The 15,425-nt window shown below is 36.6% G+C and overlaps 1 protein-coding gene across 1 annotated transcript; it reads right to left on the bottom strand.

The window, feature by feature from the left end:
• Positions 1-750: 750 nt before the first annotated feature.
• On the bottom strand, positions 751-3,084 carry LOC131042163 (G-type lectin S-receptor-like serine/threonine-protein kinase At2g19130). Its single transcript, XM_057975498.2, has one exon. The coding sequence runs from the start codon at positions 3,082-3,084 to the stop codon at positions 751-753; it is 2,334 nt and encodes a 777-aa protein (XP_057831481.2).
• Between the last annotated feature and the right edge of the window lie 12,341 nt (positions 3,085-15,425).

Below are 15,425 nucleotides of genomic sequence, written 5' to 3'. Positions count from 1 at the left end.
TCAATATTTTTTAAATAAATATATATAAGGTACTAACAGGTTCTCTGACATGTAAGCTCCTATTTCATTTAAAACGATTATATATAAGTATGTTTACTATATTATAGCTACCATTGTCATTGCTATATAGTATAAAATAATGCTATATAGAATAATGTACATACTGTGTTTACTACATCTAAGAATCCAACCATTATGTAGAATAATGCTATATGATATAAAATGCATCTTTTTCTTGAGTGGTCATTAAAGAGTGCAGGCACTTATTATGACTATTAGACTCAAAACAAAAATAAACCCATAAATTCTTGTAAAAACTTATCATTCACTTCAACTCCATAATTTCTATTGTTCATAATAAACATTATAACAATTCAACTAAAAGCCATGTATAATGACTTTCTAAAAACAATATTAATAATAAAATAAATATAAATTATTCTAAATAAAAAATCTTTTGATTATATATAATCAAAATCTCCAACCTAATTGAATCGGAATTCAAAACTTCATAATTTCAAAACCATTGAAAATACAAAATTTTCACCTAAAATAGTTGTACAAATACATTAAGATATTTGTACTAATTAATTCACTAAGATTTAAGCTGCTCTTGCAAGCTCGTTGTTAATTTTAAAATGCATCCCCACTTACATTATTCTACGCTACAACATTGTCCTTGCGATCGCGCTCAGTGTCGCTACGGTCTGCTTGTCTGTCGATGAGTGCACAGCTTGGCATCTACTGAATTCAAGGATCCATCTTGCCTTCTAAAGGTTCCATCTTCCCTTCTAGCATCCGCACAACTTGTCCCATGCTTGGCCTCACATGCTCATCCATCGCAATGCATAGCAATCCGATAATAATAGCTCTTCTCGCCTCTTCCATATCTGCCTCCTCTACAAGTGCAACAATCTCCTCCACAATATGTATCATTTTTCCCTGGTAAATTTGCGCTGCAGCCCAGGAGGGAAAGTAGTGCTTGTTTGAATCTTGCAAGCTCATGTCCAGATTTCTTCGACCCGAAATGATTTCCAAGAGCGTCATACCAAAACTGTAGACGTCAACCTTGGGCGTGATGGGAAGACCGTAGATCCACTCTGGAGCCAAATACCCTCTCGTTCCTCTCGTTGTTGTCAGTACGTGGCTGAAGTCTCTACCCACAAGCTTTGCCAACCCAAAATCTGCTAACTTGGGTGAAAAATCAATGTCCAGAAGAATGTTCTCAGGCTTTACATCTCCGTGAATGATGCGATCTCTGCACCCCTCGTGGAGATAAGCCAAACCTCGTGCGGTGCCTAAAGCAATCTTCAGTCGGGTCTTCCAGTCGAGTACCTTCTGTTCACTTGTAGAATTACTAGTGAATAGTAGGGAATTTAGAGAGCGATTGGGCATGTAATCATAAACGAGCAACCGTGTAGATCCTTCTGCACAAAATCCTCGAAGCCTGATCAAATTCGCATGCTGTATGTTGCCAAGGCAACTGATTTCGGCTCGGAACTGCTTATCATGTTGTCTTGAACTAGAATCCAATTTCTTTACGGCCACAAGCGTACCATCTGTTAGAGATCCTTTGAATACCGAGCCGAATCCTCCCCTTCCCAACTTAGACTTGAAATTCCGTGTTGCAATCTTCAACTCCTTGTAACTAAACATTCTAAGAGAAGACACCGAGAAATCTTCAGACGTCTCCATTGGTGGTCGTAGCTGATACCTTTGCCACATTAAAAATGAAAAGATGCTGAAAGCAAGAGCCAGAGCGAGAACATTCACAATAATTATGGTTTTCAGTTTGGAGGAGGACGGTGGTTTATGCAGCTTTGCAAGTGCAGAGGCAGCTACTCGAATAGAGACAGTCGATCTGTTGTTTGATGAAGGGATTTGCATGTTTAGCAGATCTCCGGACCAGATTTGACAGGATCCTGAAGGAGAATTGAAAGTAAACGCAGTGCATGAGCAGTTACGCAGGCAGGCTTCCTGGCAGTCTTTCTTTCTGAGTGCAGGGTATGTCCAAGCCGTACGATCAGGCAATATTACACTAAGGTTGATGAATCTGTCGGTGCTGCCATTTTTGGCACCGCAGTTTAACGGGCTCCGCCGAACACAGCCACTGGACCACCACTCTTGGGAATTCCAGGCGCGATTGTCTGCCGGATTGAAGCCTTCCACGCATGTGCAGAACTGAAGATTGTTGGAGTTGCACATTCCATAAGCGCCACAAACACCATATACGGCGCATTGATCTCTAGGCCGAGTCCGCACCATGGTCCATGCAACGCCATCAAACGAAGAATATGGTTGTATTCCTCCCGATTTAATTTGTATAAATCGTGAGATCCCATCTGAGTCAACTTTATAGTTGAAATACAAACCAGTGCTAGTATTTTCATAGCTGATTTTGTGGTGGAACTGGATTTCGTGTGGCAAATCTGGAATATCACTAAATGTTTGGCCGTCCCAAAGTCCGCTCTCCCAATACTCGACAGAGTTGTTCCATGTGAGCACGACTTGCTTAGCCCCAGATGGATCCACACGAAACGAGTAAAGCCCAGGAGCTGGATCTAATGAGTTTTTCCAACAGACTAGCTTTTGCTGTCCACCGAACCACATCCCGGGTAGCCAGGTGTCTACAGGATAGTCGAAACTCTGCCAGAGAGTCTCAGCTTTACTGTCGTCGGTCATCATTAAAAAATTACCAGAATCTAATAGAACAGCCCGAGAGGGCTTCTTTGATGCGTTGACAGACCAAAGAGACGAACCCTCTGCATCAAACAGTCCCAGATTACCTCCGTTTGAGAGCTTCAAAACGCCAGGCTTGTTTTTCGCCGGACTCTCCCTGTTAGCCACCCAAACGATCATCCTGTCTGACACTTTGGCAAACCAGATGCCAATATACCAGTTATTGCTTCCATTTGGACTGAAAAACCCCAATTCAAACGTGCCATTTGTTGAAGTTATTGTCTGATTTCCAATAAGCGAGTCGCCCAAGGAAAGATAATCTCCCTTACCAGCATCTAACCCGTCACAGTTGTAAATTACAACTAGACCGAAGATCATATATGCTACTATACTGTTCTTTCCCATTTCTGTATTGTTAGTTTTCATATGTTTTTGATCGGAATACACAGTAAAACTCCAAAGAAAAGTAGCCCTCGTTTGCGCCGGCGTCAAAGACTTGCGTGTTTGGAGGGTCAAATATGGTTGCTAGAGAATGACAAAAATTGGTAATAGCTGATATATGACTTGAAAATATCATAAATATCATAAATGCACATCAGCTCTCTTGTCTTTGGCTATTGCATTACGCAAAGACTCTAGGTTTGTTAGCATTAATTTCTCCCCCAACGGTCCACCTGCACAGAAGTTTTTTTATCAAACAAAATATTTAATACGGCAGTTTTCACAATTACCTATGCCCAGCATTAAAAACATAAACTTCCAGAATCACCTTCCTGTTCGTAGTCCTAGCACGTGCTTTGAATTTTTAGATTTGTATACAATTCCAAGACCTCTATAAATAAGAGGCACTTGTTAAGGTCAATGTTATCTCGTTCAATACAAACCAGAGTGAGGTAGATCTATCTCCTATCCCCATTTCCTAGACGTGTCTATTTTGGCTTCAAAAAGATAGTACGGATCGTGCGTTTTACACCGTCGATTTTGCAGTTAACGGTTGCGATTGACTAACCTGTCACTAACACGCTGTACGACAGGTCTGTTTTGGAGCTAGAATAGCCACGACCCTCCAAAATCAGATTAGATCTTGGTGGGTCTATCTCCTATCCCCTCTTTTGTCTTCATAGGCAGGGAAAAGAGCTAAGAAATTAAGACTTTCAAATGTATTTTTAATGGGTATTTGAAAATTTAGACAATTTAAAGCTCTCTTCTATTTACATATCACATGTAAAAGAGAAAAAAATTTAAAACTTTCAAATGTATTTTTAATGGGTATTTGAAAATTTAGAGTATTAAAAGATTGATTATGTATTTGTTTTATGAAAGTCATTTTTATAAGTGATATAAGCTATAGTCAATGTTAATGTAAAAAACTAATTAAACTAGCAATTTCATTTCAATTGTTCAAAAAATGAGGAAATAGTTGGAAATATATTATATTAACGAAAAAAATCTTTAAGGCAAATAACAAGTTCTTAATGTATTTTCACAAAATATTTATATTGGAAAAGGTTCATTAAATAATTTTCAAAAATTTTAGAGTAAAAATGCATGATTTTTTTAAATCAATGTGGTGAATGACATTTTGTATTCCGTCATCAATAAGATGATGAGCTTTAAAAAAATTATCCTCGACTTCTCAAGAAGCTTGACTTTCAAACAATGTTTTCTCACTTGAAAATTTATCAATTAGATACATTATAGTTTTGTAGTACATTACAATATGATTTGAAAAGATTCTACGAAAAAGTATGTAATTTTTTAATCCATATTTTATAGCACACTTCATAATTCATCATTTGAATGATTGAATACATTATTGACGTTCTTTAATTAATTAATTAAAAATTCTATAAAAAATATTTATATACAATAATTTTTTTTTATATTAAATATAGAGAGACCAAATTAAGGAGAGTTTATACAAAAATGAGGATGGGAGGCAAAGCCTCAGCCATTAACCAGTGGGATTATCTGACTGAACAAAGACAACCTCCTACAAAAAAAAACAGTTATGAGAGAGAGTATATATAGTAAACCATATACATCAACTAAAGGCTACTGGACACCTATTGTAGAATCTTATCCTGGTTTTCCATCCATGTTGTCCATCCTTATGGCCCTTCCATCCACACCACCTTCTTCCGCTCTAGGACCTGGGTAAACATTTTGAGCTTATCAAAGTAGGGACGTTTGTTGTCCCTAAGTTCCTTGATCAATTTCTTTAGAGCCTCATTGAATGCAGTCTGGTTATCTGCAATTCTAGCCCATTCAAAGCCATCCTTCATCTCATATGTGAACATGGTTACCCAGCCATCCCTGAAGAAACGCAACAGCTTCTGCCTCTCAACATTCATCAAAAAACATACTTGCACATCAATTTTATAACGTGTGAGTTTCTTAAAAAACCTAGTAAGAGTCCTATCAGTACCTTGGAATTTTTTCTTATTTCTAAGCTTCCAAATAAACCAAAGTATGAAAGAAGAGAGAATTTGCCAAAATAGGTTAGTATCCTTCTTGAGGCCATGAATGAATCCAGCAAAAATATCAAGAGTACAAACATGTTCAGTAATGGAAATTCCAAACATCAGCCAAACCTCTCTGGCAAAAATGCAGTAAAAAAAGATGTGCCGCATAGTCTCAGGCTTCCTACATACAGAGCATAGGCCGAAGGCATCAATGTTATTCCTAATAGGGAGTCTATCCAACATTAGTTGCCACCTGAACCATTTGATTTTAGGGGGGATGGGGGAATTCCATAGTTTCTCAAATGTTTTCTGCCAGGTAGATGTATTAAGGTCAACATACCAAAGGGAGTTAATATGATCAATCATTGTGGTATCGTGAGTGAGCAGTTTGTAGATAGACTTGGCTTTGACCTTGGAGAGGAGGGAGCCATCCTTCCATTGGAATGAGAGGTATCTGTGAGCATCTACATCAGTGTTCCTAGGAAGATCTAGACAAGCACAAGCATTTTTAATCATATTGTAGGTTCTCTTATGCGAGGCAGGGAGGCCAAGCTTATTGGTAAGGTCCTCCCAGCTGATGAGATTATCATGTTCCAAGATGTCCATGAGGTATTTAATGCCTTTATTATACCAATTCCTAGCAGAGCAGCCTTGGGTTAAAGTGAGGGGTTTAGAGTTGTGGTAGAGATTCCACCATATTGACCTTTCCCCATGCAGAGTATTATTACAGTCAATATTAGAGTTGGTAATAAGTTTATGCACATTCTCCCAGGCTTTCCAAATGGATTTAAACACCCAAGTGCCTTGAACAGACATAGAGAATCTGTTTGCTATCAGATCACTAAAGGGGAGGGCTTTCTAAGATTTAGCAGACTCAGGGACGCCATTTTGTACGTTATTTCTGATAAGGATCTTCCAGGGTTCTTGTCCTTCCAAGGCATGAAATATCCACTTGACAGCTAGGAAAAATCCTTGCATTCTGAGATCCTTAAGTCCTAGCCCATCAAGTTTCTTATCTATGTGGCACGAGAGCCATTTGACCGTGTGAGCCTTTCTTTTACCCTTACCGTCAGACCAAAGGGAGCGCCTGATAGATTTTTGGATCTCATAAACTTGGTAGTTACTCAACATCCAGATAGAGGAGTAGTACAAACTATAGGAGGAGGGGATTTTTCGGTAGACTTGGATCCTACTAGCCAAGGATAGAATCCTATTGTCTCATTTATTAAGTTTTTTCTCAATCTTTTCTTTGACCCAAATCCACATATCCTTGAGAGAGGGAGAGACAGAAAAAGGGATACCAAGGTACCTGACTATTTTATTGGGTCCTCCCACTGAGTATCGAACCTGCTGAAGCCAGTTCGGGGCTTCCTTGTTCCACCCAAATAGGATAGACTTGGAATTGGAGATACGAGCACTAGAGGCTTTGCCAAAGGTTGCAAGCTTTTGATTGAGGGAGTCGATGTTATGCCTAGAGAGCTCTAGGAAGAGAGCAAAGTCATCAGCAAATTGTATGTTGAGCAATTCAGAGTCATCTGGCATCTTAATGCCATGAACTTTAGGGGATAGGGTATCATCTCTTAGGAGGTAAAAGAGAGAGTCTGAGGTAATGACAAACAGAACAGGGGTGAGGGGGTAGCCTTGTCTAATGGATATAGAAAGAGGAATAGACTAGGAAAGTGATCCATTAACTTCAACCATGGCAGAGGCATGTTTGAGGAGAATTTGGACATATTTATAGAACTCTCTAGGGAAACCAAAGGCTTTGAGCATCATGAGGATGAAGTCCCATTCCACCCTATCATAGGCCTTCTCAAAGTCTACAAGTAACATGGCAGTATCTTAATTTGAAGTTTTGGCCCATTCCATAGATTCCTAGCTAGTGACAAGGTTCTCCAAGATATACCTTCCTTTAATGGATCCTATTTGGGTAGAGCAGATGAACTTGGGAAGGATCTTCTCAAGGCGAGAGGCTAGGGCTTTGGCCAGGATTTTATAAGAAACGTTGAGGAGAGTAATTGGCCTCCAGTTTTTTATGAGGGCTTTGTCCCCATCTTTTGAGATAAGTTTAACAATGCCCCTATTGATGGACTCCCCAAGGGTGCCACTATCAAATTCTTCGGTGTATATGTCATAAAGGTCTTTGGTGACCCACTCAATATTGGTTTTGTAAAACTTAGCAAGAAGTTTATCGGGGCTTGGGGCCTTATCATCCTTGAAGGCTTTAATGGCATCAACAATTTCTGTCATAGAGATTTTGATCTTGAGAGGAAGAGCTTCAGCCTTGGAGATTCTTTTTGGGATAATGTTACTGCACCTATTTCTAGCCTCTTTTGAGGCTTCACTATCTTCCGAGGTAAAGAGGGTTTTATAAAACATTTCAAAAGCATCTTTGATCTCATTGATGTTCAGGAGTTCCTTATCCTCAACTATGATTCTATCAAATTTTTCTCTATTTTGTTTTTGTTTAAGGAGATTGAAGAAGACTTTAGAGCCTTTATCTCTAAATTTGAGCCAATGATTACGTGCTTTGATGAGGGCACCCTTGATTTTGACCTATTGATGTTTCCTAAGAATGTCTCTAGCTTGAGCTACCTGTTCTACCAGGATAGAGAAGGAAGGATGTAATTTTATTTCATGCTCCAAGAGGTGGAGCAACTTAGTGAGAGTTTTTTCCACAAGCCTGAGATCCTTGACTTTCTTCTAGCCTATAGTTTGGAATATTTTTTTCCAAGAAAAGACATTTCTGTTCCATCTAAGGGTGTGAGAATGGGGACGTTGAGAGTGCATGTTAAAGAGTCTAACCATTTTAATGGCAGTTAGGGCATCCTTGTCATTTAGCAGGGAGGTATTAAGGATAAACTTCTTATTGAGATGATTGCTGTTAGGGATGGAGTTCTTAGTATTGATGACAACAGTGATAGGAAAATGGCCAGATAAGGTTACTGGCAGAATAGCCACCGAGTTTCCCAAGTGGTTAGGGGAGAAGGAGAAGAAATTTTTATTAACATAGAACCTGTCTAATCTGGAGTAAATTTAGCTGGGGCCTTGCTGAAAGTTGCACCAAGTGTACCATAGGGCAGAGGATTCAGATTTGCCATCCCCAAGGGGGTCAAATAGTTGCATGTGTTGTTTAAATCTATCCCAGTGAGGTTTCTCTTGGCACTTCCATTCGGAAGGGATCCCCCTGACCTTATCATCTTGGTTTTCAATCATGTTAAAGTCTCTAGCCATGACCCAGGGGATACTTGGAAGGGCTTCCAACCAATTCTAGAGGGACACTCTTTCCCTTTGATCATTAGGAGCATATATAGAACATACCCCAAAATAGAAGCCTCTGATATCCAAGGAGGCCCAAGCCACTCTATTACAAGGGGAGACGCCCCTATCCCTAATGTGATTTGACCACTTAGACAACTCCACCCTTTCCCTTAGGATGATTGGTGCATATTTTGATCACATCTCTCCAAAAAAAATCAAGTGCAGTGTCAAGGGAGAACTCAACTAAATTTAATATTTGTACAATTTGTTTTTAACCATATGAAACTTTAATTATAACATTTAGTTTTTTCCTTCTAAGATTATGATTTAAATATTTTATAATAAAATATAATTTTAAAACTATATTTACTAGTTTATGAAAAACATATTATACAATTTTTCTACATTTTCAAAATATCTATTCTAATTGATATTAAATAAAAAAAATCATTCATGAGTTGTGAACTCCTATACTACACAATTGATAACCATATCTTGAAGTTATGACTAAATCGCAAGACATAAAATATGGTGTCTTCTATACTTGATTATATCTATTGAAAGCACTTTAAAATAATATAGAGTTGTTCACAATGTTTTGATTGAGAATTTAAATTTAAACAAGCTCTCCTAATGATAAATATTAGAGGAGGTAATTTTGCATTATAGAAAAATGAAATAGAATACAATGAAAAATAAAGGGGCTAAATTTTTTTCTCCTTTTATCATAAACATTTGTTACTATTAATTTTATCACTTAACTGATTCATTTAAATAAAATTCAATATAATAAAAATAGTTTAAAAATAAATAAATTCAAAACTTAACACTTAACTCACTCTTCATAGAAAAAAAACTTTCAATTTAATTAAATAATTTATAAATAAATAAAACAACTAAAAAATTAATATTTTTTAAATAAACATATATAAGATATTATTATGTTCTCTGACATTTAAGCTTCTACTTTATTTAAAAAAATTATTAGCCAATAGGCCATATATAGGACATTGTCCACTAGAATTCAGTAATCTCATGCTGTTTTTTCTCCCTAACAAATATTTTGATGTACAAAATCAAACCTGAGATCTTTCTCTAGACTCATCTCCCTTAAGGCTTTCTTTGTCATCTAAATTTTGTGCATCATAGCTGGATGAAACCCTAATGCTACCAGGCATTCCAAGTGCACCAAAATATTTGTATAGAAAGTTGATCAACCAAGTTCAACATGGTGTAAAATTCAATCTGACATATGACTAGTTATGGGCTCCCATCTGTGGCTTTGTGTATCCCTACACTAAGGATGACATTTTCCAAGACATGAACAATCACAAGCTAGGGTTTATGAAAGTTGCTTGAATCAAGCTCTCCATATTCAACAAGAAGTACAATGTTTTTCATAGGTAGGGTTTTATTTCTACCATGCATAAGTTTCAACAAATATATTTCAATATTTTTTATTTCTGACAATTCTTTGGAAATGTTGGAAGGAAAAAATGATGTGTTGCATAGGTATGGCTACGTTGTTGATCTTTTCAACAACCAACAATATAGTTGAAGTTTCAGAGGCTTTGAAGTATAATTTTTCTTTTACTAGGGATTTTCTTGTTTAGGTTTTAATAGCCCATGCCTATCACTTGTGCAGACAATCTTCTAGAACCCTATGCCTATTGTTCATGATGATTTCTTGATTTTCAAGAGACATCTATAGAGATTATATGGGTATCTTGAATAGGGGTTTTACAATTTCCAAAAATAAAATATTGTGTCTTCACACTCTAAATTTGTAGATGAAGTTTTGCATCCAATTACTTTGGATCAAGAAATTTATATATATATATATTATTAGATCAGATTAGTTTTTTAAAGTTTTAGTTTTAAATTGTTACTAGATCTAATAGATAATTAATTTGGAATGGTTCATTTTAGCAGTTTTCAGACGAGTTTGATCCATTCTCCAATGAGGTTTGAACCTAAATTCATTTTGAAGGAGATTCCAAACAAGACTATTCTTTATGCTACAAGAATTTCTTCTAAGTGGGTTCTTTTTCTTATTTTTGTAACTCATTGATTTAAATTTTTAGCAAAAAAAATTTGATCTACAAATTGTATGGCAAGTTGTATGGTCAATTTGATTATCAAATCACACTTTCTAGTCGGCTTATTTAATAAAATACTAGAAGATTGTTTGAGGCATAGGAGATCCTCTTGCATCTTGTGCTATCATTAAATATTATTCAATGCAAATCTTGAAAAAAATTTCAAGGCTTCTAGAAAGGTTGTTGTTGAGCATCGAGATTTTGTGAATAGTGTAACCATGTATCCACTTGAACATAGTTCTTAAAATCAAATGCTTTGCATAAAGTCAAGAATGTGATGTCAACAAGTTGCAAGCGAATCACACAATTTGAGAATTTGAACAAAAGAACACATTTAAATATTTTTATTGGATCTGCAAAATTTTAAAATGAATTAAATTGCATTCACAGTTGTTGAGTTTTTTATTATGATAAACGGGTTTTACAGAGACCCAAAACCCAAATCCATCCAAAAATTAAACACAATAACCAAATTCTAACCAACTGGTAAACAACAACAGAAATAAGGGAATCACACCAAAATAGAAAAACACAAAAAATACTCCATGATTAGGAGGATTAAACCCTCATGTATAACTGAATTATCCTCATTCTTAGAGTGCTTACTAATAGATAACTCCAAATAAGATAGAAAATAAAATGGAATGAAATTTTTTTTGTCAGCTTAAAATGATTCAAAATCATGAAATGGTAAGTAAAGATGCTAGGAAAGCGGTCATCGAGAGTTATGTACCACAATATGAACTATGCCATGTCCTCCTCGAGACTCTAAAGGTCCACCTTATTGTATCCACCATCTGGGTTCTTCTTAACCCTTCTTCTTTCACTTTGTTTTTTTATAGAAAACTGAGAGGGCTTCTTCCAAATTTTTCCTTTCCCTCAAAAAATTTCCTCTCCTCCATACTGAGCTCAAAAAATTTAGCAATAAAGGATTTGTCAATTTTGAACTCTGCCCCATACACACATAGCACCCCCTTATCCCAATTTCTCACAAACAAATATGTGAGATGATGGTTATGTCCATGACTTTTCCAAAAAAAGGGATCTAGTCCCCCATCAACGACTTCTCTCTAGACCTCCTCATTTTTCTCCCAAAGCTCACGTGAGGATGGCTCCATTCTTTTTTTGTCTCCTCCATTATGGTACAATTGTGTAATTCTTTCCGATGACACCAAAACCAAACTTTAGATTGGCGCAAAACAAACAGAGCCACAGGAAAAATATGGAAACTTGCCTTCACTTATTTCTATGAAAAGTCCTACACATGTGATTTGTCATGATTAATGTTCAAGAAAAGAGAGATTTTTGGTGTCTTGATGAATACTAAGAGGGGGGGTGAATTAGTATGCCTAAGAACTTAACCAAACTCTTAAACAATTTTCTAGCAGACCAGTGCAGTAGTTTAAACAACAAACTGGTTAAAATATAGATAAGCCAAATAGAAAATAGAGAATTCACTCACAAAAGAACAATCACCATAACATAAGATATTTTGATGTGGAAACCCAAATGGGAAAAACCACGGTGTGTAAAACTCACAAGTCAACTATCTGTAGAATAGTAACCAGACTGGTTAAGGCCTTGCAATGCTCTTCACCAGAATAGATCCTGTTAGGAATCTAGATCTCTGTTAGGAGATAAGTCCTATTAAAGACTACCCTTTTAAAGGATTTCAGATCCACGACTATGAACCACCTTGTTAGAGGATTTACAATAGGCTTGGCTGGGCCTACGTGGTTAGGGGTTTCAGACTTGTTGAAGAGATTAATAATCAACAAGTGAATGATCTAGAAGATAGCATGTAATGCTTGATTAGATCTTTGACAGTTCTCCGTTAATGCATTATAGCATTACTTTAGTCTTCTATCCTTTGCACTCACAAGCTCTGTAGTGAGATACCAATTTCGCACAAACCTAATCTGCTCTACAATACTCACACACATCAATCCTTCAAAACCCTAGACATGATGTCCTCATATAGGAATCTGATTTCATGTCAGTTCAATAAGATTAAACTACAATTTCCTAGGTACTATGCATCTAGACATATTTGGTAAAAGGGCACAAAAACATCGCTAAAGTGTCACTGGATAATAACTCATCAAACTTTACAATTATACTGGTTTGGCATAGTATACCAATTACCAGTTTAACGAATAAGACTAGAAAACTAGAACATAATGTTCCGATCAAAATATTAATTGCCACTAGGGGTCTTCATTCCGCTTGAGGTCTTCATACCGCTTGAGGTCTTCATACCGCTACGACCGGTAAGCTTCTTCTTCAAAACACCGATAGTCTTCAACAAATAAATATTATACATACAATGGCATATAATACCGGTGTGAGCAACACAACACATATTATCGGTTGAGAATAACTCATACATAAAATAAGTGTGTGTCCATCAATGACAATCACAACTTAGACATTATCAAAATACCAACAATCTCCCCCTTTGGCATTGATGGCAACACTTAGGAAAATTTTTACATCTAAGTTCTTATAAAACAAAAATAGATGCCATAATCAAAATTACTCCCCCTAAGCATATACACTACTCCCTTTGCAAAAATTACAAGTATGTGCATGAAATTTTCAATACTACTCCCCCTTTGCCAACAATGACAAATTCATGCAAACACTCCCTATTTCACCAAAATTTACCATAGTGATATTACATAAAACGGAGTATATGTTCATGACAATAAAGAGTAAAACTTCTCAAAAAGATATTTAAAGTTTTTCAGAAAATTCTTCATGTCTAAAGACCATGAATAAAGAAGTGAGGCAACAATTTCACTCTCGATCTTCATCTGGAAGGCTAATTCTTCTATTGCATCAATAGTTCTCATCTCTTGTGTTACAGTAATAGCTTCCAAGTTCAGGAAGCACATCTGAAGAACCTGCAATCTTGGTAATAGAAGTAACTAGAGCTCCTATAGATCTTGAGTCCGCTTGCAGATCTCTGATTCAATCTTTGCAATCTGACATTGGTGAGTGTGAATAGTCTGTCCATACATTGTCAATGAATCATATGGCAATTTGAAGTTGCCGATATACTTCTTTAACTTCGATTGGAGTTGACTCTTCTGTTGTAGAGCATCTTTACAAAATAGGCGAGGTTGGCAAATTTTGCTCAAGAGTAGGTTGCCTTCACCCATAATTAAACTTATATCATCCTTTTGCTTAAGTAGTTTTTCTCTGTCTACATCCATTTGCTTTACTAATGAAGCTTTTAGATCTTTTTCATGCTTCTTCTCAGTAGAAACCTGGGCAACATCTTCTAAAGATTTCACTTGATCATCTACCACTATGCAAAGAAGTTTTAACTTGGCCAATGAGGAATCGGTACTGGGAAGGTTAGTACTGGGAATTAGATTGGAAAGAGTGTCAATAACAAATTAAATGACATCCCGTTCTTTCTTTTCCTCAGTTCATCCAATTTGACCTGTGCTAGTAGAATGCTCCTCAGTAGCTCACTTTCATCAACCAATTAAGTAAGACATGCAAGAGTCAAATTAGTGGGACTAGTGGGATCAACCTTCTTTGCTTGATCTTCAGTTGCCTTATGAGTCTATCCTCCTTCCTTTTCCTTGATCTCCTCATCTTTTCTTCTCCTCTTCTTCTTTTTCCTAAGTGACCTTGGCAGTCTTCTCTTTTTCCTCTTCCACTCTCTTCTTCTCTTCTTCTTTCTTCTGCTCTTCTTCCCTCTTTTTCTCTTCTTCCTTTTTCTTCTCATCTTCCTTCTTCTTCTCCTCTTCCTCCTTCTCTTCTTCCTTCTCTATTCTCTCTTTCTCGTGTCTTGCTTTCTCTGCTTGCTCTTTCTCTTGTTTTTCTTTCTTCGCTTTCTCTTTTTCTAGTTTCTCTTTTTTTCGTTTCTCTTTTGCTGCTTTCTCATCCTTTTCTTTCTCTACTCTCTCCTTTTCAGCTTTCTCCTTCTCTGGAGTGGTGTCCTCAACATCCAGTGCATCAACATCAATGGGTTCATTTTGATCTACTATTCTTTCACCTAGACTGTCAAATATTTCATCCAGTTTGGCTGTGGATAGGTCAGGCTCTTTCTCAGCCAGTCCATTAGCTTTGGATAGTTTTTCCATTTTGATAGATGCTTTAACCTTCAAATGAGTGTCTTTTTCCACTTTAGAGGTTTTTCTACCGAGTAGCTAGAGTCTTCTTTTTCGCATGAGAAAGATACCTTTGTATCGATTAAGAATCTCAAATAATTTTGAATTAGAGGCATCAGGAAAATATTGGGAAAAGATTTCTTCCCTAATTTCTTTCTCCTTTTCAATGACAATGTGCCATTTATTATCCAAATAATTATACAAAGAATTAGGAACAACAGGTTTAATGTCAATCAGAGACCGATCATTATCATACAAATATTTAATGACCTCTAGCTCTACTTCCTTTTCACGATCATTAAGATCATCAAAATAATCATTTAGATCATCAAGTACTTTCCTTTTAACATTCTTCATAATTCTTTAAAAATGTGTCATAGGCTGGTAAGAAGAAACATGTATATTTACTGGTGCAGAGGTTGCTAGTACATTACCGGTGGACTTCATCTTCTTGCTTGATTGCCTTCAGTTTGATGTCTTCTGAATCCAGTGAATTATTCCTATTTTTCCTCTTCCTTTCAAATGCCTTTGGCAGAATAGACTCTAGTTTCTTTTTGGATGGTGACCTCTTGGTCACTCTAGGACTAGTAGTAGATGTAACTGGTGCTAATATTGATGGCACTGCTTTACTCTTTTTTTGCTTCAGTACTTCAATAGATTTGATCCTCTCAGAGTAAGTATCGGTCCTCTTTTTCTTTGGATCTAGTGGTGAAGCAAGTAGGGTAGAGGCATACTCAGTGAGTATATCATTTACCACTTCATAGCCCATAGGCTCAACTTCATCTTCTCTGGGC

This window comes from Cryptomeria japonica, chromosome 5 (assembly GCF_030272615.1).
Source record: "Cryptomeria japonica chromosome 5, Sugi_1.0, whole genome shotgun sequence".
Classification (NCBI taxonomy): Eukaryota; Viridiplantae; Streptophyta; class Pinopsida; order Cupressales; family Cupressaceae; genus Cryptomeria; species Cryptomeria japonica.
The sequence above is the reverse complement of the archived record's forward strand: the minus strand, read 5'-3'. Positions and strand labels throughout refer to the sequence as shown.